Here is a 23,568-nt window from a genome sequence, read left to right on the forward strand (position 1 = left end):
AGTATATGTATTCTCAATATGTAGAAGTATAGGTCAGTCTGTATTTTCTAGGTGTAGTATAGGTAAGTCTATGTATTATCTAGGTGTAGTATAGGTTAGTCTATGTATTATCTAGTTGTAGAAGTATTGTCTATGTATTCTCTGTCTGGGGTATAGGTATTATCTTCGCAGACTCTCGCCTCGAGTTCAAACGCGGAGACTAGCGGAAGTGGGCGTGGCCTGAACAGTTGATCAGCAGCTGCAGCCGGCCGCGGGGACGTTAGAATTCCCGCGAACAGCCGTCGGAGGGAGGAGGGGAGGCGCTGCTAGGCGAGGGTTGTTGATGTGTTTATTCAACTGCTCTGATGTCACGTGACCGACTCAAGACAGCGTGAGAGGGACAGAGGAACGATGCACCACGGCGTCTAACTCCTCATAAGCACTTTTAATAACTCGAGTCCATAAACCTGAGGTGTCGCGTTCCCAAACCTAAATTAGCGTGCAATTTGAAGGGATTATATTCTGGCGATAATTTAAGCACGCCTGCCCGCCCGCAAGCTCCCACGCACACACGCAAGCGCCCACACACACGCAAGCGCCCACACACACGCAAGCGCCCACACACACACACACACACACACACTTTGTGTTTGGTGTTCAGAAAAACCAAACGATTCAAAACAAGGTAGAGTAAAATAACATTTATTTAGAAAGAAAAAAGGTGTAACAAACAAATACTGAACATGGTCCGATTGAGAGCAATGTGGTTGGCGTCAGATCTGTGACTGGAGGTAATGTTCGTAATTGACCCGCAGGACGTACTCAAAGTAGGGTTTCGAGTTGAAGGCGGCCAGCTGCTCAGAGTCCAGCAGCTCCTTCACATCAGGGAGGTAGGCCTGCAGGGAGACACCTGGGGAGGAGACACAGAATGACTGCTCTACTCCTCTGTGAGGAGCACAGGCACACACTCAATCACTAAACACCCCCTCTATCCCCTCATTCCAAGCCAAAACATGACCCCTCTCCTCCTTACAGTACAGACAACAGAATCCCTCCTCTACTCTCTATAGAGCAGTACAGACAGCACATAACTCCTTATAGAGCAGTACAGACAGCACATAACTCCTTATAGAGAAGTACAGACAGCACATAACTCCTTATAGAGCAGTACAGACAGCACATAACTCCTTATAGAGCAGTACAGACAGCACATAACTCCTTATAGAGCAGTAGTGACAGCACATGACTCCTTATAGAGCAGTACAGACAGCACATGACTCCTTAGAGCAGTACAGACAGCACACAACTCCTTATAGAGCAGTACAGACAGCACATACCTCCTTTGGTGCCTTTAGACCAGTACAGACAACACATTACTCTTTACTCGTTATAGAGAAGTGCTGACAGTAAATCACTCCTCAATGTCCTGTTTTTCATTCAGCACCAACATGAGTAGCCAAACCTCCAAAAAGAACATGCATGAGCAGCACGAGAAGCCCTTAAACTGAGGAGTCTGAGAGTGAACATTAAATGTTCAGAGAGGTCCCCAGCACCGACCAGGCGGTTCTGCTCTCTTGTTATATCACGTGGCCCAGGTTTACCTACCCTAGTGTAAAGTCCAGAGAATCAGGTCATTTTCAAGAACAAGCGAGTGGGCATGACGCTGACCTAGTAACCGGGGGCATAAAATGGGTGAAGAAGATCTAAGACTGCAAAATGTAATCCAACTAAAAAGACCAAGTGATTTAGGAAAGGCTGTTGGCAAGGGCCAATGCTGAAATAGTCTGAGAGAAACAAGGAAGGGCAAGAGACACGGTTGTTTACGACTTTGACGTGAAAGAAAACACTACTAGGTCCGCTGCATACTGGTTGCATCACGTCCTGCCTCCTACATGCCCTACCAAGGCATCATGTGCCACCCCCTGGCCTAAGGTATACAGAGTATCTCTAGTGTGTGCAGATTTGTCATTACTATTTCTACCGTTCGGAATTGAATACAGTTTGATGGTTGAATAAACCGCGGACTAGACACTGCCTCCGCCTCGTATTTGAGAACATTATAATATATAACATCACGGCCAAAAGCTTTGTGCGCCTCCGAAATATTCTGAACGACTGCGTGGGGGGGGGGGGGGGGGGGCGTTGTTACGTTACTTAATGTTTGATGTTTGGGTCTCGCGGAGTGAGAAACCTTGAAGTTACTGTGGAGTTACCGTTATTACTATACCTACCTACCGTTTCCATTTAGAATTACTATTCCTACCGTTCAGAACAAAATAACAGTTTCATTTACTTGCATTGGAGCAAATTCCGTGGCCATATCACGGACAATTTAAGTGATTCCGTGAGACCACCACGGACTTTGAGTTAAGCGCCCGTGGTCGACTCGCTCGTTGAAACGGGGATCCGCGCATGAGCCACGGAATAACTTGCAATCGGTCATTTACTTGCATTGGAGCAAATTCCGTGGCCCCATCACGGACAATTTAGAGACTGTGTGTGTGAGCCGGAGGCAGAGCGGGAGAGACATAAGCAGAGTTACGAAATAGCCGGCGGGCAGGCGCGGTTCGAAACTGGTGTTATTTGGAACAAATGTGCTGCAATTTCAATGCAAATTAAATTATATCGATATAGATGATATGGTCTCGTTTCATATCGCGTTTGAAAAAATATCGATATATTTTAAATATCGATACATCGCCCAGCCCTATGTGGGACCACGTCTGATGCGGCTCATCTCCGGCTGTGTGTTGCATGTCTTGATGAAGGGCGACTCCGGATCTTCTCCGGAGCTCATCCGGAGTTCATGTGTGAAAGGCCTACTAGGGATTCAGACCTTCCTGGATGAGTTTGAGGAGGATCTTCACGAACACGCTGTCCCGGGCCGGCTCCAACGGGTCGTCGCTCCCCTCCCAGGAACACCAGCTGCGCACCGTCGCCACGGAGACAATGGAAGGGTGGAGGGTGATTGGGGGGGGAAGAATGACATCGTCACAGTAAACACCCTCAAATATGCCCAGATAAAATTATCCAGCGTTGGTCCACTGTGTAATGTGTATGGTTGGTATTAGGGATGGGCGTGAGGAATCGATTACTCGAGTACTACTCGTTACAAATGAACTCGGTTGGTGGACAGGCAAACTCGAGTTTGCATATACACACACAAACAAAGTTTTCTGAAGCAAATGTATCAATTTTCTGTCGGCGCCACTAACGCATGACGTGGGCACAAAGAAAATTAAATGCATCCATTTCCATGGCGCGTTCCGTGGCGTGTGCAGGCACGCCAGAATTCAAAAAGTGAAGAGATGGCGGTTAAAGCAAACCGCAGCGAAGAATTGAAATACTTTAAAGAAATAGGAGATCATAAGGTGAAATGTAAAATATGCCAAGCGAAATCGAGCTACCAGAAAGTACTATGCGGCAACATATGCTCCTGAAACACAACAGTGAGTTCGGGAAAGCAGACCCGCAGCAACGGTGAAAGTGAAAGTGTGTCGGCTATATTTTCACCGCCGCAAGACGCAGCTGTAATCCCGGGCGTGTAGAGAAGATCACAACGCTGAGTATTTCCATAGTCCATTTGCTGCCGTTTTATTTGCAGCTTTAAGCATTTATTTGCAATGGTTAGGCTACTTGTTTCGTTTTTTTTAAACTGTTACAGGCCTTGGTTCGACGTGATTTAAATTGTGAGACGCATATTTATTTTTGTAAGGGAAATGTGTTTTGAACGTTTGCAAAAATAAATAATGAATACTCTGATAACTCTGACTGTTTTGATGGAGAATAAGCATTAGGCCTACATGTTTGGTTGGTAATATTGCCGTTCATCATCAGGCCTATTCCTGCTGCAGATGCGTTGCATTCTAAAAATAGATTTGATTTAACGAGTACTCGATTGATCCTCGAGGAATTCCTTCGATCACTCGAGTTTGGAATTTACTACTCGTGCCCATCCCTAGTTGGTATAAATTATAATTCTAGTATCTGTAGTTGTCTTTCGCTAACCCATGACTGGCTCTATTGGAAGTGTTATCCTGAATGTAGGGTTAGGGTTAGTATTGAGTCATTGGGACGGGTCTAAACCGTTTGTAGAGAAAATGACGTTCTCTCTGATCCCCCATGCTGGGTGACTGGAGATTCGGACCAAATCAAAAGGAGGCCAGAACCTTGTGTCTCCCAGCAAAGGTTCTCCAGGGAACCAGACCTTCACAACGGGTTCCTTACTCGTCTTTCTTCAGCGCCCGGGCGAAGATCTCTCGTTTGAGGGTCTCTATGTCGACCGCCTCCTCCTGCCATGGAAACAAACACACGTCCTTTAGCCAATCCCTGCAGACCTTACCGGCCCGTCCCTCCCGTCTGACCAATCCCGTGCCAGCTACCTCGTTGATGTACTCCAGCAAGTCCAGGGCCTTCTTGAAGTCGTCCTCGTTGGAAATCCTGTTGTCCTCACTGATGTACAACTGGGGAGAGGGGGGCCAGGGAGAGAGACCAAGAGAAAGGGAGAAACAAAGAGAGACAGTGACGAGAGGGCGAGAGACAGTGAGATATAATAAGTGTGCGTGTTACGACTCGTGGTCGTATGTGTGAGTGCGTGTGAGTGCGTGTGCCTACAGTGATGAGGCCGTGTGGGGTCAGGAGGGGCATGGTTTGGCGGTCCAGATTTTTGTCCTCCAGCAGCTGCTCGGGAAGCGTCTCCTGGTGGAGGAGGAAGCGCTCCTGCTCCACGATGTCTGCACACACACACACACACACACACACACACACACACACACACAGTTATGTATGATGTCATCTAGCTCCTCTTCTGATGTTTTTGGTCGCGCGTGTTCATATTCAGGTAGTGTGTGTGTGTGTGCGCGCGTGCGTGCGTGTGTGAGTCTACCTTCCAGGTGCCTGCTGAGCTGGGTCTGGTCCATGTCCGAGGCCAGGGCGGTCAGCTTGCTGAGGGCCAGCAGGGTCTTCTTCTTGGAGAAGTAGCGCGTCTCTCCAGTAGCCTGGCTGCTCAGCGTCTCATGGGCCTGGGGACAAGAGAAGGAGGAGCTAGGGTGATTCCAAGCCAACCAACGCTCAGGCTCAGCTATAGCCGTCTAGTGTCGGCATATGCAGGACGCGCTGAAGCCCAGACCCCCTGGCCGGGAGGAGGGCTGTGTTGGACTAGGGGGCAGGGTGAGGCTGCACATGGTCGGTGCATTGACCAATCATAAAAACAGGTTGAACCAGCCATCACCCAGCACTGGAGATAACTCGGATATGGAATCTTGGGTTAACACCTGCTCTTTGAATCATTTTGACCAAACTACGCAATATTCTGGTTTGTACATCTTTGTCGTGTGTCCTGGGGTGGGAGGACCCCAGTAAAGCTACACATGAGGAGTCTGGTGTGGATGGACATTGCAACAGCCACCAAGTAGGAACGGTAACTATAGAAAAGTAATCAGTAGTAACATGTCACTATAGAAGTGTAAATAGGAAGCTTCTGGAAACGTGTTTCTGGAGGTTTGACCTACACTCCATTAGTCGTGAACGTGGTGCAGTGAGTGATGAGTGACCGACACTCTGGTAGACGTGGATGTGTTGCAGTGAGTGGGGGGGTGACCTACACTCTGGTAGTCATGGTGCAGTGAGTGACCTTCACTCTGGTAGTCGTGGATGTGTTGCAGTGAGTGAGGGGGTGACCTACACTCTGGTAGTCGTGGTGCAGTGAGTGACCTACACTCTGGTAGTCGTGGACGTGGATGTGTTGCAGTGAGTGGGGGGGTGACCTACACTCTGGTAGTCGTGGACGTGGATGTGGTGCAGCCAGCTTAGGTGCTGGTGGGACTGCAGGAAGCTGGCCAGCTGGGGGTGGTGGGCGCTGGGCTGGGACAGCAGCTTGCCACGCTTCCCCTTCTCCATGTACCAGCGGAACACAAAGTCTGCAAAGTTCTGCGCACACACACACACACACACGCACACACTTCCTGTCTTTAACATGCTTTGGGTGGAGCATTGCTCGTAGAGAAGATGCGCAGTAAACAAGAGGTGCAGTCCTATAGAACAAGTCATTTCATTGTGTGACCTTGGGATGCATCATGATCCTTATGGTTTCTTGTTAACAAATTTGACAAGAGGGCATTTTTCCCGTGCTAGATGCAACTACTTATCTTCACATGGTTGAATTAATTGACATAAAAACATACGTGTAGAAATAGACTTATTTTCTATTTTAGCATTTTGCTTCATGTCTGACGGGCTCGGTGGAGCAGCTCAAATTGATCAGAGTGGGAGCTTTTCCTTATGGCTTGTCTCAAGGCTACGCAACGCTTGTGTGCCCAGTCTAACCAGGGGGTTGTACATCCTCAATGCTGACTGGATCAGTCTGGGTTCTCCTCAACGTCTTGAAGCCAACACAAGGTGACAGGTGTGTGTTTACCTGGTCGGAGAACTTGGTCATGTAGTGCTGCAGGCGGCTCTGGTTGTCCGTCTGCTCGCACATCTGGACCAGCATGTCGAAGTCACAGAACTTCTCAGACAGAGCAGCCACCCACTGGTACTGACCTAGATCCACTGGAACACGGCAGAGCAAACCCTTTAGAACTAACGTTCTGGAACCAACACTTAAGAGGCAACATCAGAACCAACACAAGAGAACCAACACTCTAGTCTAGACCCAACACAATAGACCCAAGGCATTACCCTTTAGAACCAACACTGTAGACCCAGCCCTCTAGAACAACCACTGTAGACCCAGCCCTTTAGACCCACCACTGTAGACCCAGCCCTCTAGAACCACCACTGTAGACCCAGCCCTTTAGAACCAACACTGTAGACCCAGCCCTCTAGAACCACCACTGTAGACCCAGCCCTTTAGACCCACCACTGTAGACCCAGCCCTCTAGAACCACCACTGTAGACCCAGCCCTTTAGACCCACCACTGTAGACCCAGCCCTCTAGAACCACCACTGTAGACCCAGCCCTCTAGAACAACCACTGTAGACCCAGCCCTTTAGACCCACCACTGTAGACCCAGCCCTCTAGAACCACCACTGTAGACCCAGCCCTTTAGAACCAACACTGTAGACCCAGCCCTTTAGAACCAACACTGTAGACCCAGCCCTTTAGAACCAACACTGTAGACCCAGCCCTCTAGAACCACCACTGTAGACCCAGCCCTTTAGAACCAACACTGTAGACCCAGCCCTCTAGAACCACCACTGTAGACCCAGCCCTTTAGGACCAAGATATTAGAACCAAGACTCTAAACCCAACACAATAGAACCAAGCATTAGAACCTACCCTTTAGAAGCAACACTCTGGAACCAAAACTTTAAAACCATCACTCTAGACCCAACCCTTTAGAACCAACACTCTGGAACCAACCCTTAAGAGGCAACATAATATCCAACACATTAGAACCAAGACTCTAGGCCCAACACAATAGACCCAAATCATTAGAACCATAACTCTAGACCCAACCCTTTAGAACCATCAATCTAGACCCGACCCTTTAGACCCAACCCTTTGGAACCATCTCTTTAGAGTCTAGACCCGACCCTTTAGACCCAACCCTTTAGAACCATCTCTCTAGAGTCTAGACCCGACCCTTTAGACCCAACCCTTTAGAACCATCTCTCTAGAGTCTAGACCCGACCCTTTAGACCCAACCCTTTAGAACCATCTCTCTAGAGTCTAGACCCGACCCAGCAGCCAGACTCACGGAGCGGGGCGATGAGCTCCGAGCGCCGCTGGCCGTACTCCAGCTCCAGGGCGTTGTAGCGCTCCTGCTGGGAGGCCGCGGGCCTCCCGCCGGTCCTCAGCTGCAGCGAGGCCAGCTGGGCCACGTAGCCCCCCAGGTAGAGGTCCAGCAGGCCCACCAGCTGCTCACACAGCGCCCCCCGCAGCTCAGAGTCCGCCTGGGGGTACACGGAGCGCAGGACCACCTCGTGCTGCCGAGTGATCACCTCCCGCACCCCACCCGACGCTGGGGGGAGAGAGACAGAGAGACACAGAGAGAGACAGAGAGACAGAGAGGCAGAGAAAGAAAGAGAGACCGAGATAAGAGGAGGGAGAAGAGAAGATGGATGAGATAAAGAGAAGGGAACAGAGAGGATTGGAGGAGAGGTGAGATGAGGAAGGTATAGAGAAGGGAAGAGAGAAAGGAGAGAGGATTGGAGAAGAGAGGAGAGTAGCAGATAAAACAGGAGATAAAACAGAAGAGGATCAGAAGACTTTAGTAAGGTGTTTCAGCTCTGCCTTGATGTGTGATGTAAAGAGCATGGATTGGTTGGAGCTCCCTGGGTCCATAAACACTAATGTGTGTGGGGGGAGGGGGGGGGGAGACTAGTTACCAGTCCAGGGAATGTACTCTGGTTCTGAGTCCACATCAGACACTCTGTACATGGACGCCTTGGTCTCCCTGTACTGTCCTGCTGCCTGCAGCATGTCCTGCACACACACACAAAATATCATGCCTATACCACAGCGCACCATGTTCATCCCTGGGAGGGTTCGTTTACGTTGCTGCTGCATGTTTACTGTACCAAGATGTTGTTTACCACGATGTTGTTGTGGTCTTTGTTAAGGTCGATAATGTATTCACAGTGGTGATGATGCTGTTCTTGTTAATCAACTGTGAGGTTGTTTGTTTGCTGTTATTTTGATTACCTTGATGTTATCGTTTACCTTGATCTCATGCTATCGTGTACCCTGACGTATTATTGGTTAATATTGATAATGTTATTATTTATCTTGATGATTGTAATTGTTGACTTTGATGATGTTGTTCACCTTGATCTTGTCATTGTTTACCTTGATGGTGTTATTATTATCCTTGATGATGTTATTGTTTATCTTGATGTCGTCATTGCTGTTATTGTTTACATTGATGTTACTGTTTATGTTGGCATCATTGTTTACCTTGATGTTGGTCTTATTGTAAACCTTCATGATGTTATCATTTAGCTTGAGGATGTTGTTGTTTTTTACCTTTAAGATGTTGTTGACGGTCAACACGGTCTCGGCCCACTGCACTGAGGCCACAGGGTTCTCCTTCAGGCGCCTCTCCTCTTCCTCCAGCAGACACTCAAACACCAGGGAGATCTGAGACACCTGGAGACACAATGTTAACAATTTTACCCACATACATTATACAACATATATACGCTCAAACACCACGGAGATCTGAGACACCTGTGCCGTGTTCCAATACCCGTACTATCCGTACTTACTAGGCAAATTTTGAGCACGTAGTACGTTCCAATTCGGCGAAAATAAGTATACTTCAAGGACCCGGATGTCGTACTCAAAACGGGCTAATCGTGAAGTGTGGATCGAAGGACACTTTCCGTACTCAACGGCAGCCATCTTAGCTACGTAGCGGAAGAGGCGGAGCCAGGCTGAGCCAAAGTCTGCGCATTTTCCACATAGCCTGCATTAATAGTAATTTTGTAGTTTTTATAGCTTTTATAGCTTTTTGTAGCTGCTAGGCGTAAAGAGTTCACCGTTCAAAGCGGGATGTTTATTGCGGGGGAGGAGCCGCGGCGGCAGTCGTGATCGTAATTTCCGGTTAGTGCACCACAGAGTACTCCATTTGGAACAGCACTCACATCTGAAAAATTAACGTACTCAGTGAGCACGGATAGTACAGATAGTATTCCTTTAAGTATACTCATGGAAGTACGGGTATTGGAACACGGCACTGGAGACACATGACAAACAGTATAACCTATATACATTATACAACATATATATCCAACACCACGGAGATCTGAGACACCTGGAGATACATGACAAACAGTATAACCTATATATAACTTATATAACACGTATGCAGTCCGACAGGTCCCGGTGTCCCTCACCTCTCTGAAGAAGACGTCTGCGGGCGTGAGGCTGGGCGGGACGGCCGCGCCGTTCTTGCGCAGCGCTCCGCTCACGGCGGCGTTGACCAGCTCCCCGTGCTTGCCGTGCTGGGTCTTCAGCACCATGGCCGCCTGCAGCTTCTCGGCGTGCTCGCACAGCAGCAGGCGCGTGGCCATGGGGCCGCCGCGCAGCGTCACCTGGCCCAGCCGCTGCAGCAGCCCCACCTGGTGGAGGGAGGACACCGTCACATGAGGCCATGATCAAACCAGACTCGCTTTATAGAGAGCTGTTCAGATGAGCGAATACCATTCCAGAAATGGCATAATGGTGCGATTTAAAGAAAGAAAATCCTGAACCAATGATGTCAATGGTCTAACTTTCCTGGGATTTACTTGTGTGTACATGTCCCTGTGTGTGTGTACATGTCACTGTGTGTGTGTGTGGGCACGCGTGCGTGCAAGTGTGTGTGTGTGTTACCTGCAGCAGGAAGTCCATGAAGCAGGTGTGAGCCTTCATCTTGTCCTCAAGCTGGTGGAGGATGATGAGGGAAGTGAGAGGGAAGCCCCCGCTCTCTGGACCAATCAGAACACAGACAGGCAAAGAGAGAAAGACCTTTAGCTGAAATCTAGATCAACACATTAAATGTCGACTCCTGCTCCGCAACTTGAATAACTTGAATCACTAAAAGGACAATAAAACGATAGAAACAGATGGGAACCAGAAGCGACCCATATAATCAAATAGAAACAGAGAAAAATAGAAATACTAGAAACAAAATAGAAGACCATTAGATACCATGACAATCCAATAGAAGGAATAGAGATCAATATAAACTGATAAAAGACCAATAGAAACGTCCTAAACCAATCGACCAAGAGAAACAGAGCAGTTGGAACCTTCTGGAACGGACTCGGCCCAGCGCGGGTCGGAGGCCGGGTAGTCGTCCACCAGGTCCAGATCGATGCGGGTCACGACCTCATCTAGCTCTGCCCCCTCCTCCCCCTCCCCTTCCCCCTCAGCGGGGAACAGCTCGTCCACCAGCACCTGAGAGCCAATCAGGTCGCTCCTGGTAGGGGGCGGAGCCAAGCAGTTAGCTTCAACGTATATAAAGCTAGCATTTGGATTTCAAGTCAAAGGTCATGTTATATTGCTTCATATTATCCATCACGTCTCAATTACTTGAATCCATCTTCTGCGTTTATGTACAGCACACACTGAGTAGATGTGCAGAGTAGTTATAAGAATCAGAAAAACAAGGATTTAATATTGGCTACACGGTTGGTATCATTTTCTTTTACTTATAATGATTTTGTTTCAGAACAAAATGCTCTAAGCCTTTTAAAGCTCTATTTTTCTGTGAACACTCTGTCTGTAAAGGCTCTCTCTGTCTGCAAAGGCTCTCTCTGTCTGCAAAGGCTCTCTCTGTCTGTAAAGGGGATCTCTCTGTCTGTAAAGGGGATCTCTCTGTCTGTAAAGGGGATCTCTCTGTCTGTAAAGGGGCTCTCTGTCTGTAAAGGGGCTCTCTGTCTGTAAAGGGGCTCTCTGTCTGTAAAGGGGCTCTCTGTCTGTAAAGGGGCTCTCTGTCTGTAAAGGGGATCTCTCTGTCTGTAAAGGGGATCTCTCTGTCTGTAAAGGGGATCTCTCTGTCTGTAAAGGGGATCTCTCTGTCTGTAAAGGGGCTCTCTGTCTGTAAAGGGGCTCTCTGTCTGTAAAGGGGCTCTCTGTCTGTAAAGGGGCTCTCTGTCTGTAAAGGGGCTCTCTGTCTGTAAAGGGGCTCTCTGTCTGTAAACGCTCTCTGTCTGTAAACGCTCTGTCTGTAAACGCTCTGTCTGTAAACGCTCTGTCTGTAAACGCTGTAAACGCTCTCTGTCTGTAAACACTGAATAACTTGAAGGCTCTCTCTGTCTGTAAAGGGGCTCTCTGTCTGTAAAGGGGCTCTCTGTCTGTAAAGGGGCTCTCTGTCTGTAAACGCTCTCTGTCTGTAAACGCTCTCTGTCTGTAAATGCTCGCTCTTTAAACATACCGGCAAAACCGCAGAAAGGCATCTTTGAGCATCTTGGTCTTATCCTCGTGGGCTACGGCCTCCGTCCTGTTGGGTGTCTCCATCGACATCTTCACAATAAAATCCAAAAAACATGAAATGAGAAGATGGAAGAAACCCTCAAAATATAAAAGAAGCCTGGATGGAAACCTAACAAACAAAAGCAGATAACCCTTGATGGTAACCTTAAGAATATAAGTGGAAAACTACCCTGAAATCATAACATAAAGACTGTAAAACATGGGTGAAAGCTTCAGAGTAAACAATGACTAGAGTGGGTAAAGTGGGAATGGGGCTGGGACCTCGGGCGCGGCGGCCAGTGAGGAGCAGAGCGAGTCCTCCATGGTCTCCGGGAGGATGGAGACGGCCTGGCGCGCCACCACCGCCACCAGCCCGTTGGTCTGGGAGAAGAAGATGGGCAGGTTGCCACAGCAACCACCACCACGCACGCCGTCGCCTGCCAAGGGCACACGTTTGGGTGTTGGGAAGGAGGGAGAGTTGACCGTTACTATTGTACATGACCAACTTGTTACTATTGTTTAATTACTATGGTAACGGCGACAACATTGGGGCTTAATGGTGGCAAACATTGTTTTCGTTCGGGTAATAATAATAAGCAATAAGAAATTGTCTATCCTTCTCACAAAATCGTTCGGTTACAAGTACCTTATTGACTCTACTCCTTGACATCCAAGGGCAGTGAAAGGAGGGGGGATATGATAGCTCGACCACTGACCTGGGGCACTGAAGGATATCCTCTCGTCGGGGGGTCCCCCTCGGACCGTACCTGTGGAGCAGGCGAACACCAGCTCCTGAGTGTACAGGAAGGCTGTGGCGCCCGGGTAGGGAACCACAAGCCTTGTGGTACGCAGCGCCTCCTCACTCTGGGAGGGGAATTACAGGCAATACATTAACATCAATCTATTTAAATCACCATTGAGGTCAGTAAGCTATTCAGACGCTTTTATTGAAAGCGACGTGCACGTGCAGTGAATTCAATCTTGCTCAGGGATACCTACAGGTTAGGTTAGAATTTGTGGATCGAACCAAGAACCTTTGGGATGGGAGTGGAACACCCAGACCACCACTAGACATTCATGCCGTACGCAAGTACAGACACGTTTATATCGGAAGGGCGTAATGCTGTACATTTAACCAGTAGAGGAAGATCAAAACATATATATGACCTATATCCAAACTCTATATGCATGCATGAAATATATTAGGTCTGTGTATTTAAACGGGAGAAGAAGAGGGGCTGGAGACCTGGAACGGAGTGGTGTGTTTGGTGACCTCCACGACGACGTGGTCCGAGACCGAGGCCCCGACGTCTTGCAGGGTCACCAGGCAGAAGTAGGCGATGCAGGGGATGTCCTGGGAGTGCCAGGCTGCAGCCAGCACCACCAGGCCGGAACTGTGGAGGAGGGAGGGGAGAGCAGCCAATCAGGAACGTAGAAGCAACCGTACCTCACCAGGCCAGCTACATATATTTAGTTCACATGCGGCTATTTGATAATAGAAGAGAGTACTGCTAAATGCAAGTGCTGCTTACAAGGTAACGTAATGTAATTAGACTCATGTGATCATGTTATGATTTTATACTGCCTATGAATTATTACTACACACAATGGTAATATTATACATATGGATAAGTAGACAGGTAGGTAAACAGACAAACAAGCAGGTTAACAGATAGGCAGAATGACTGAAAGGCAGACAGAGAGGCAGGTAATCAGACAAACAGACAGGTTAGCCGACAGGAAGATTGCCTGAAAGGCAGATAGGCAGATTAACAGACAGAAGAGCAGACAGAGAGGCCTATAGACAGAAAAGAGAGGTGGACTCACGGGCTAAGCTTCATGTCGAGGTAGGACACGTTCACTCCTTCCTTCATTTCCTCATAGTTGCTCTCTGATCCCTGATTGGACAAAAAGACAAGTTGACATAAGATTAGTGCGTGTCTGTATTATTTGAGTCACAGTAATATAGCAGGTCAGGAATCCACAATTAAATCAACAAACAAGAAATTAATATGAATATAAATATAAAAAAGAATTGATATGAACATGAATCATAAAATGTACCCACATAATAATAATAGAATACAATACGAATACCTAGAAAACAATAACATGAATCCTCACCCAGATAGCGTCAGCTATGTTCTCATCAAGGGAACAGCGGGATTCCCAGCTTAGGGTTTGCTGCTCCGAGCTATCCCCCACCTCCCACCTGCACACCTTGGAGCTGGTGAGAGAGTAGAGGCAGCCGGCCTCGGACGCCCACAGCACACTGTGGAGCTACACACACACACACACACAGACAGACAGAGCGTGAGACAGAGACAGAGTGACTTGTTAGGACTTCCTTTCCCCTCGTCGGAATGAGACCACATAGTCTGGTTACCCCCTAGCAACAAGTCATACAATACCGTGCCACATGCCACTCACCGTGTCGTTAGGGGGCGGGGCCAGCATCCCAAACAGACTGGAAACGCGGCGACCGATGCCCGACAGCACGCCCTGGCCCTGCTGCAGGGCCCGAAACCCAAGCCGGCCGGACGGGTCCGTGCTCACCCTCAGCAGGTGGTTCCTGCATGAGGACACCACGAAGCTGCCGCCCTGCAGGACAGACACACAGGGTGGTGCGGTTGGTCAGGGCAAAGGACTGCCAGCCCAGAGGATCTGGTTGGATCCCCGATGCCTGCATTCTACCTGTTGGAGAGGTCTAACCCCTACCTGCTCAGTGTCAGAGAATACACTTCTCAGCTCCACAGAGTGAATTACTATTTCCATCCATTTACAATGTTGAAATACAACATTAAACTAGGAACCCAACCCATTCTTTTAGGTTCTAACCAGGGGAAACATAAGGTTGAAGGAAGGTTCTAAATGTTGAACCATAGTACCATTGTCTCTAACGTTCTTAGTGGGGAACCTTACCCTCACGGCGACCACAAAGTTGCAGAGATCTCCCAGTTCCAGGTCTGCCTCTATATGGTTCCCCTCGTGGGCGAGGCTGGGCCAGTACCGGGCCCGGCCCTCCACCTCCACCGTCAGGACCGAGATGGACTGGACCGGGGCCGTCTCCAGGGGCCCGGGGCTGCTGATGGTCACCAGGTCAGCCGTGTATTCGTACTCGCTGGGGGCCAGCTGCAGCTCCTTACACACACACAGCTGTGGAACAGTCCGGAAGGATGAGAGGGGGGGGGGGGGGGGGGGGGGATTACAACAGGGCTTCTTTAGTGGTGATATTTTTACTGTTCACAGAAGAGTAACATACATGCTCTCATTTTGAGTAGAAAGGTGTGATGATTACTTACATTACATGCATCCATGTTTGTGGCTCTTCAATACAAAACTGATTCAGTGATTATCTTGTTTCCCCTATTGCAACCCCCATATGACCAGACCAGACGAAAGGTTAACATAACAGCTTAAAAAGGCACCGGCAGAGCGCACCTTGGCCACCACCGTCTGACAGATCTTCCAGATGATGAGCAGCTTCCCACACACCATCCAGGCCCAGCCGCTCTCGTCCACCTTCACAGAGATGATGTCATCCGCTTAAGGGACAGCAAGAATAGAGAGCATTTATTATATTCTGCTCTAAATAAACCTTAATACATCTTAATACAGTTGCAACAAGACATAGTGTATGTTACCTTCTGCCATTGTTAGAGCCTCCATCACTTTGACAGGCAGCGACGACCCGAAGGTCTGGACGTCATAGTGAACCGACTCAGCGTTTGCGTGGTTTGCGCGCGTAGGGGTTGACCTGGTTGAGGCAGTATCGAATTCATAATAAATGTTATCAAGTGCATTAACATGTGGTTGAATGTAACTATTCGTGCTTTGTTTTAAAAAAAAATTCACTGGATTCATGTCCAGTCACCTGGCGGCGAGAGACGTCCTGCGTGGGGAGAAAAGGAGTCCAGACGGGGTTCCAGCCAGACTCTTTCTCCCGGGAACTCTGGAGGGCTGCCTTCGGCCCGAGCTGGGCGTCGCACGGGGAGTAAACATACTATCGATTATAGTTCGTTTACATTAAATAGTCGAACAGTACAACAGAAAAGCCACAATCTCCCCTCAGTGAATATATCCAAACAGCGCGCGGTAAAAAAAAATGTGGACTGATGTCGCTTGAAACTCACGTCATCCCCAAGTCAGAATAAAATACCGCCCATATTTTATTAAAATGTCTATTTTACTAAAAAATATTTTAAATGAGTTCTCTCTCTCTAATAGTAAAACAATAGTTAGAAACACATTTCTTTCAATAATATTAGTTTAAATGACTAGCACTGTCAGACTATACCAGATGTGATAAGTACAGATACTGTAAACAATAAAATAAAATAAGATAAATACAAAATAATATGAGTGTGTGAAATATCTTATAAGTGCACAATTTAATAAGGATTAAAATAAATACGCGAAACAATTTAAAATGTGTCTGCAGTCTCCTGTCAGTATGCAGCGAGACGCCAGAGTGATCCAGGCCAGGGTAATGGACCGACGAACGACCGCCCAGGAGGATGAGAGGAGCTAGCTCGGTGGCTACTTGATGGTGTGTAGAACATGGGTCGGCAAAGCCTCGACGGGACCGCTACGACATGCAGCGAAGTAGTTTAATTACCAGGTTGCAGAGAGCCAGGTCATCTTGCATGTAGTCGGTTAACCCACCACCACAAAGAAGGCCACGACATGCAGTAAGTCAGGGGTTTGTTCCGTAGCACAGCAGGGTTCGGATGCTAATCCCGCTAAAAGTTTACAGTGGCCAGGCCCGTCCCACTGCTAGCAGTTAGCTGTTCCCCCCAAAGCATCACTTCTGACTACTGTAGATGTTGTTATCTGACAAGAGCTGGGGGCAGGCGAGGTCAAGACCAAAATATGTCGGTTGGTTTTCATTGTAAGAAGTGTATGTGTTTGATTAGAAATTCAGTTGTAACTGCTCGGGGATCCTTTCATCCTCAATGAATGATACATGCTATATAACCAAATACCTTTTTAAAGCAATTCTGTAGTTCGGTCGTGTGAGTGGACTATTTTTGTAAAGTTATCTTCGTTCAGGTATCTTTATTTGTAACCTGTCTGTGCATCAGATGTCAGACGTCCTTTCCTTTGCTTCTTCAGGTCATGAAGAGGGTACGCACTGAGCAGATCCAGTATGTAGTCGCCCAGTACCTCAAGAGGAGACAGTATGTGGACGCGGAAAGTCCCATGAGAGGGGCAAAACTCTTCCAGACGCCAGAAGAGATGGCGGCAAATCTGACTGGTAAGGAGACTACCTTGCTTGGGTTTCTGTTTCGGGTCTTGTTTGGAGAATTGTAATAATGAACCGTTAACCTGGTACTGTATACGTTGTACATAGCCATTATTAATTTCATTACGGTTTGAATTACGCTCTTAAAAAGCTTTTGTCTCTATTTCTCTGTGTGTGTGTCTCTCTCTCTCTCTGTTCTGCTCTCTGTCTCTCTCTCTGTCCTTCTCTCTCTCTCTCTCTCTCTCTCTCTGTCCTGCTCTCTGTCTCTCTCTCTGTCCTCTCTCTCTGTCCTCTCTCTCTCTCTCTCTCTCTCTCTCTCTCTCTCTCTCTCTCTCTCTCTCTCTCTCTCTCTCTCTCTCTCTCTCTCTCTCTCTCTGTCCTTCTCTCTCTCTCCCTCCCCCGCTGAGCAGTGCAGACAGAGTCGGGGTGTGCCAACGTTGTCTCTGCTGCCCCATGCCAATCGGACCCCCAGCAGTATGAGACCCAGTTCTCCAAGCTACGCACGTTTCTCACAGGTGCACACACACGCTCCTGATATAATAGACCCTCCCTGGTTGAGTGTTCCAACAGTCCACCCTGTTTACATAGTTTATCAGAGTTTTTTTGGTCTCACAAGTCAGGCTAAATATAACGTAGTAGGACTGCTTGATCAGAAGTTCTATAACATAGAACTGTTGGATCAGTAGTTCTGCTCTAACCTAGTAGGACTGCTATATCAGAAGATCTACTATAACAAAGTACGACTGCTGCTCTTCGATCAGAAGATCTACTATAATATAGTAGGACTGCTGGAACAGAAGTTCAGTTGCAACCTAGTATGACTGCTGGATCAGAGATTAGGGTGAGAGCCATTAAAGTATGCATTCGTTTGAAAAGGAAAGTAACTTTTATGTCATTGTTCTGGATGTCACCCCAGTGGGTACAAATGAGGGTGAGATGATCCAACAGGGGCCCTTTTTAAAGATCCCTTTTGGATCATCATAGGATAGGGCCTTTGTGTGTTGAGTGAGTTTACCGTCCTGACTCTACTGGTTGACTGACTGCTTGTTGTCGTCGTCCCCCCCCCCCCCCCCACTAGAGACGGAGGTGCCCTGGGCGAGGGAGGTGAGCGGCGTGCTGTACCCGCTCTTCATCTACCTGCACCTGGACATGGTGCGCTGCGGCCTCAAGGCGACCGCCGACGCCTTCTACGGCCACTTCCACGGCGCCTTCCTGGCGGACGGCGAGCAGCGGGCCACGGTGGAGCAGCTCCGCAGCGTGCTGACGCCGCAGGACGCCGCCGCCAACGCCAAGCTCAGCGCCTTCCTGCAGCACAAGTACGTGGTGCGGCTGACGGAGCCGGCCTACGCCTACCTGCTGCGCTACCTGCAGAGCGAGGACAATGGCGCCCTCTGCAGGGCCCTGGGCGCCCACCTGCAGCTGGAGGTCACGGCCGCAAAGCGCACTGACTACCAGCTCTACGGCGGCGTCACTGCCCCCGCGGGCGTGGCCACGGCGGCTAACGGAGGTCCGGCGTCCGGCCCCCACCCGGCCCTGACGCCGGCCCCCACATGGGCGGGGATGGACGGGGCGGAGGGGGGCGGCGGTGGCGGCGGCGGCGGCGAGGGGGTGGAGCTCCCGGCGGGGGTCCTCCCCCAGAACGAGGCGGCGCTGGACGCGCTGCAGGACTGCATCCGCAAGGTGCGGGAGGGCCCGCCCTCGCTGACCACCGTGTGCTTCTACGCCTTCCGCCACACGGAGCAGCTGCTGAACACGGCGGAGGTGGCGGCAGACAGCCGGCTGCTGGCCGCCGGGTTCGACAGCTCGGCCGTGAAGCTGTGGAGCCTCCGCGCCCGCAAGCTCAAGGCCCGCCCCCACCAGGTGGACGTGTCCCACATCCACCTGGCCTGCGACCTGCTGGAGGAAGAGGTGGGTGGCGTCGGACGGACGGAGGGAGGGAGGGAGGGAGGGGGGGGGGGGTGTGGAGGAGGAATGCAGTACGGGCAGGATGGAAGGAGAGGGATGGTGGGGGATTTGTTTGGTGCAGCAACACACGATACCTTTCTGTACCGACAGCGATATATATTTTTTTACTTTCTTACGACAAATGTATTTATTGTAAGTCGCTTTGGTTAAAAGCGTCTGCTAAATACGCTGAATGTAAATGTAGAGAAGAAAAGAGCCGGGTTGGGCTGAAGGAGAGTAGCATCAAAGTTGTTGAATTGTATCATCTAGGTTGGTCAACCATCGACCGGCTTGCATGCTGTTTATGGGGGTCTTGAGTCAGTGGTAACGTGTGGTTACAAAACCAGAACCAGAATTAGACTGCTAAAAATAGTTTTAGCAGTCTAATTCTGGTATATGTTGGCTGGTGTTTGTACTACATTTAGTGTATCATTTGACTGCATCGAAATTTATTGTGAATCTCTATCTATAGTTCTGAGTCTTGAGTCTTGCAACTGAAAAACTGAATGTCCACCAGATGGGGCCATAAAGATACAGTCAGAGCAATTCTCAGGAAACTAATGCGGCTTTTCCACCGCACATGTAGCTCGACTCGACACGACTCGACACGGTAGCAGCACGGGTCCTTTTCCACCGCAAATAGTACCTCCGGGACGTGGGCGGGGTCGGCTGCGCGAAAGGGCCGTGACGTATTTTTGTACGCGACGCAAACAACACCTACGTAACCCACACATGGACAGAACCCACGTAACAACAATGCAGAACATCGATGCGATGGTATTCGTGTTCGTATTATTAGCTGGCATGTTGAAGAAGTGGAATATGTTGGCCGCGGCGCTGCTATGGCTGTTACCAGCATGGTTGCCATGTCGCTCTCGTGACTTCGTCACACTCTCTGGCCAATCAGTGGCCGGCCGTCTGCCGACGTCACCTTTTAGCATCGGCTCAGCTCGCTTGGAACCTAGAGCGAGGCGGTACTAGAAAAAGCAGCCACTTCAGGTACCAGATACCATGTTTTCGCGGTGGAAACGCAAAAAAGGCGAGCTGAGTCGAGTCGTGTCGCGCTGGTACCATGCAGTGGAAAAGCGGCATAACAGTAGCCTACATTTATTCCTGGTTTCAGTAGGAACCAGCAATCCTCCCTAAATGATCAAGTTATTCATATCTCTGTAGTGACACTGGTGGCTATGTTTTAGTCCCTATTCTCACAACTTTCAGAAGTGATCATTCTAGTCTGAGACCGCTGTCATTACACGAGAGCCCTGTTGTGACGGCATGTTCTCCACCTCTCATCACCTTCACCTCCTCCTTAATCTCACTCAACATCTTCCTCCTCCCCATCATCTCCATTTCCTTCCCCATCTCATCTCCTTTGACTCATCTCCTCCCTCACCCTCCGCCCCCTAATTCTCCTTCTCTTTCCCCCACCTCCTCGTCGACTCCACCTCCTTCATCTTGTTTCCAGGAAGAGGAAGAGGAGGGCTCCGGCAGCGAGATCCAGACGCTGCGGGGGCACAGCGGCCCCGTCTTCCGCACCGCCTTCCTGACGGACTCCTCGGGACTGCTCTCCTGCTCCGAGGACACCACCATCCGCTACTGGGACCTGGGCAGCTTCACCAACACCGCCCTGTACCGCGGCCACGCCTACCCGGTGTGGGACGTGGACGTGAGCCCCTGCAGCCTGTACTTCGCCAGCGGCTCCCAGGACCGCACGGCGCGCCTCTGGACCTTCTCCCGCACCTACCCCCTGCGGCTGTACGCCGGCCACCTGGCCGACGTGGACTGCGTCAAGTTCCACCCCAACTCCAACTACCTGGCCACGGGCTCCACCGACAAGACGGTGCGCCTGTGGAGCACGCAGCAGGGCGCCTCCGTGCGGCTGTTCACGGGCCACCGCGGGCCCGTGCTGGCGCTGGCCTTCTCCCCCGACGGCAAGTACCTGGCGTCGGCCGGCGAGGACCAGCGGGTCAAGCTGTGGGACCTGGCGTCGGGCGGGCTGGTGAAGGACCTGCGCGGCCACACGGACGGCGTGTCCAGCCTGTCCTTCAGCCCCGACAGCAGCCTGCTGGCCTCGGCCGCCGCCGACAACTCGGTGCGGGTGTGGGACGTGGTGCGGTCGTCCGTCCACGCCGGGAGCCCCGCAGACGGGTCGTCGGGGGAGCTGGTGGGGCTGTACTCTGGCGCCACCGGCAGCGTGCTCAACGTCCAGTTCATGGCCTGCAACCTCCTGCTGGTCACCGGCACGGCACAGGAGAAGACGGAACAGTAGCCGCCGCCGCGCCCCGGGCTTCCTTTAGGGGGGTTTACAACGAGTGTCCGCCGGTCGGCTACTTTGGAGGGCTCTTCCTCCGAGTCACCGTGGCGACGGGTGACTTGGATCCCGTGATCCCGTTCCTCGCCTCACCAAAACAGCCAGCGTTGCTGGTCAAAAGGGATACTGGTGTAGCTAAAGGGTTACTGGTTTAACGAAGGTGTGAGTCATTACTTGCGGCCACGGTCAGTTCTTCAGTTCGTTTTTTCCTTTGTACAACGCTTCACTTCTATTTTCTCACCTGGCCTCAACTGCTTCCCTAAGCTTGGAGATTACAGCAGACGGTGTCTTTATCTTCAGCCTCCCTGAGTTCAAGGGTTGCTACATCTCAACAGGGGATCGTCCGTGAATGGCCCACGTTGGTTAAAGGATAACAGCCAGTGTGCTTTGTATTTATTACTCAAATAAAGCGACCTCTAGTGACTCTGTTTTTCTTGTTATTTGTATTGTCTAGCAACCTGCTGATAGACCATTACCTTCAGTGGTGTGAAAGTCCTCTGTAGTCCAAAAGAGAGGAATCCCTAACGTTTCTAGTCCTTTCATTTTGGCATGTCACTTAACCATCCTCTGGAAGCTCGGCCGTGAAAACCTCTGTCCTCCAGGGATGCCTTCACTGTCGTTCCTTTGTTCTGGCTGTCACCGTTTTCTGTTGAACATGCCAGATAGGCTCTTATCTACTACATGCCTGACCCATGAGAAGGTTCATGAACCCCTCATGTTTCTGGTGGAATCTGTCTTCCATCCCGGATGTTTTCCGCATCACGAGTCTCAGTTCAAACGATGGCTACAAGGGGTGAGGCGGTTAGGAAAGGGACACTACTTGCTCACTGCACCCTCCTCCCCCTCCACCCCTACCTCTGAACCGGAAGTCGTGAGACCAGTCCCCCTGTGCAGCGCCCCCTAGCCACCAGTGATCAGACGGGGGGACTGTAGCCTACAAGCCATACTCAGTGTTTATGTACAGGTCAGGTCATCCCATCTGAAGCGTCCTTTGGTTGTCCATGAACTATCAGAGGGGTAGGGGAGTCAACAGCCAGGACAAGACTACGGAAATGCAGTCGCTGGGTATTTCTGTTAGGGTGTAAAAGCAACTCATGGGTCTCCATTGTGGGTTTGACACCCAAGAGAGTTGTAGCTGTAGACTTTAAGGTGAGGATGCTAACGATGTTTGTTTCTGTTTTTTATATGAACTACGGTCTCCCGGAGTAGAGTGTAAATACAGACGGAAGACATTTCTGGTTGTATTATCGACACTGTTTCGCACACCTGTGGCATTCTTTGTACCATGCTATACAAAGTGTAAATATATTTTTGTAAACTTTTAGGAAAGTTTCTACCAAAATAGAAAAAAGCCCTGTATGCAAGGTTTTGTTTGTGTGCAAAATGGTTAATTCAAGATTTGTTATCCTCTGATTCCAGCTGCCACACCATGTTATTTTGAAAAATGTCCATTTGTGGGTCAATCTGGTTCCCGCCAAGTATACCTGACTTCACCCAGTTCTCAGAAAAGTGACATTTGGTTCTGTAAAACGTAAGCTCTGAGTACAGATCTAGCTTAATAAATAAGAGTTTTATTTGATGACGTTGTGTCTTGAGCTTTCCTTATCACACCCAGCGCTGTCAGGATGTTCAATGCAGTCTGAGCTGTGGGGTGAAGCCAAACGGCTGTCACCACATCCGGCAATTCCACAGTAAAAGCCCTCCAACAAGTTTATGTAGTTTTATATGTTCATAATGACACTGACAAAGGTAATGTCTGCGTTATGTTAGATCCTCAAGTTTGTCTCTCTGGACTGGATTCCCATCTGTAATCGAATTGTTAAAAAGCTTAATGTTAAATATTTTGTTGCCGACAAGCTGTTGGATTGGTGAAAGCCAATCTGTATTCTGTAGAGGATTGAATTTCTCTCAGTCCTGTAGTGATGTTCTTTATCAGGACAACGTGGTAACAAGCAACTTGTGTGCACAAGTACATTCTGTGTCAGCTTAATATTAATGTGGATAAATATTTATATTTGACCCTGTTCAGGTCACATAAGACTGCACCAGTACTTCATTGAGTTTAGTTGAGTGTTTAAATCATGTGACAAGGAATATTGGTCATATTTTGTCATATGTAGGGTTAAGGTGACCTTAGTGGAAACACTTCAGGAATGAGTTGCACCTTTGAGCCCAGTGAGGCAGAGC

The 23,568-nt window shown here is 49.5% G+C and overlaps 2 protein-coding genes across 7 annotated transcripts; one reads left to right on the forward strand and one right to left on the reverse strand.

The window, feature by feature from the left end:
- Window positions 1–665: 665 nt before the first annotated feature.
- Window positions 666–22,214, reverse strand: nup133 (nucleoporin 133). Of its 3 annotated transcripts, none has more exons than XM_060047107.1 (26): window positions 21,858–22,214; window positions 15,756–15,857; window positions 15,526–15,638; window positions 15,323–15,426; window positions 14,804–15,037; window positions 14,312–14,482; window positions 14,006–14,161; window positions 13,709–13,779; window positions 13,128–13,275; window positions 12,598–12,745; window positions 12,164–12,318; window positions 11,844–11,932; window positions 10,717–10,886; window positions 10,298–10,392; window positions 9,820–10,044; window positions 8,948–9,070; window positions 8,311–8,407; window positions 7,680–7,943; window positions 6,395–6,528; window positions 5,749–5,907; window positions 4,865–5,000; window positions 4,594–4,712; window positions 4,362–4,442; window positions 4,207–4,271; window positions 2,816–2,904; window positions 666–889 (listed from the first exon to the last, which is right to left on the reverse strand). In XM_060047107.1, the coding sequence occupies exons 3-26, from the start codon at window positions 15,548–15,550 to the stop codon at window positions 753–755; spliced, it is 3,195 nt and encodes a 1,064-aa protein (XP_059903090.1). In that variant the 5' UTR covers window positions 15,551–15,638; window positions 15,756–15,857; window positions 21,858–22,214; the 3' UTR covers window positions 666–752. The 3 variants fall into 3 exon arrangements, 2 of the variants coding, with proteins under 2 accessions (XP_059903090.1, XP_059903088.1); XM_060047105.1 differs by lacking the exon at window positions 21,858–22,214 and adding an exon at window positions 20,499–20,629; XR_009524849.1 differs by lacking the exons at window positions 666–889; window positions 2,816–2,904; window positions 4,207–4,271; window positions 4,362–4,442; window positions 21,858–22,214 and having other exon boundaries at window positions 5,696–5,907; window positions 15,756–16,037.
- taf5l (TAF5-like RNA polymerase II, p300/CBP-associated factor (PCAF)-associated factor) lies at window positions 16,211–22,960 on the forward strand. Of its 4 annotated transcripts, none has more exons than XM_060047112.1 (5): window positions 16,211–16,430; window positions 16,966–17,138; window positions 17,537–17,641; window positions 18,205–19,034; window positions 20,536–22,960. In XM_060047112.1, the coding sequence occupies exons 2-5, from the start codon at window positions 17,000–17,002 to the stop codon at window positions 21,337–21,339; spliced, it is 1,878 nt and encodes a 625-aa protein (XP_059903095.1). In that variant the 5' UTR covers window positions 16,211–16,430; window positions 16,966–16,999; the 3' UTR covers window positions 21,340–22,960. The 4 variants fall into 4 exon arrangements, with proteins under 4 accessions (XP_059903095.1, XP_059903092.1, XP_059903093.1 ...); XM_060047109.1 differs by having other exon boundaries at window positions 16,212–16,572; XM_060047110.1 differs by having other exon boundaries at window positions 16,212–16,430; window positions 16,997–17,138.
- Window positions 22,961–23,568: the final 608 nt, after the last annotated feature.

The sequence above is a fragment of the Gadus macrocephalus genome, chromosome 3, assembly GCF_031168955.1.
Source record: "Gadus macrocephalus chromosome 3, ASM3116895v1".
NCBI lineage: Eukaryota > Metazoa > Chordata > Actinopteri > Gadiformes > Gadidae > Gadus > Gadus macrocephalus.

Bases quoted from the DNA above. Each gene is read 5' to 3' on its own strand.
- taf5l (XM_060047109.1), top strand. The intron at 17,139-17,536 runs GTAAGGAGACTA...CCCGCTGAGCAG, and splicing joins GATGGCGGCAAATCTGACTG to TGCAGACAGAGTCGGGGTGT. The intron at 19,035-20,535 runs GTGGGTGGCGTC...TCTTGTTTCCAG, and splicing joins GCGACCTGCTGGAGGAAGAG to GAAGAGGAAGAGGAGGGCTC.
- nup133 (XM_060047105.1), bottom strand. From the start codon at position 20,524: ATGAAGGAGGTGGAGTCGACGAGGAG. The intron at 4,272-4,361 runs GTAGCTGGCACG...TTTCCATGGCAG, and splicing joins TGCTGGAGTACATCAACGAG to GAGGAGGCGGTCGACATAGA. The intron at 2,905-4,206 runs GTAAGGAACCCG...GACGGTGCGCAG, and splicing joins CGGGCGCTGAAGAAAGACGA to CTGGTGTTCCTGGGAGGGGA.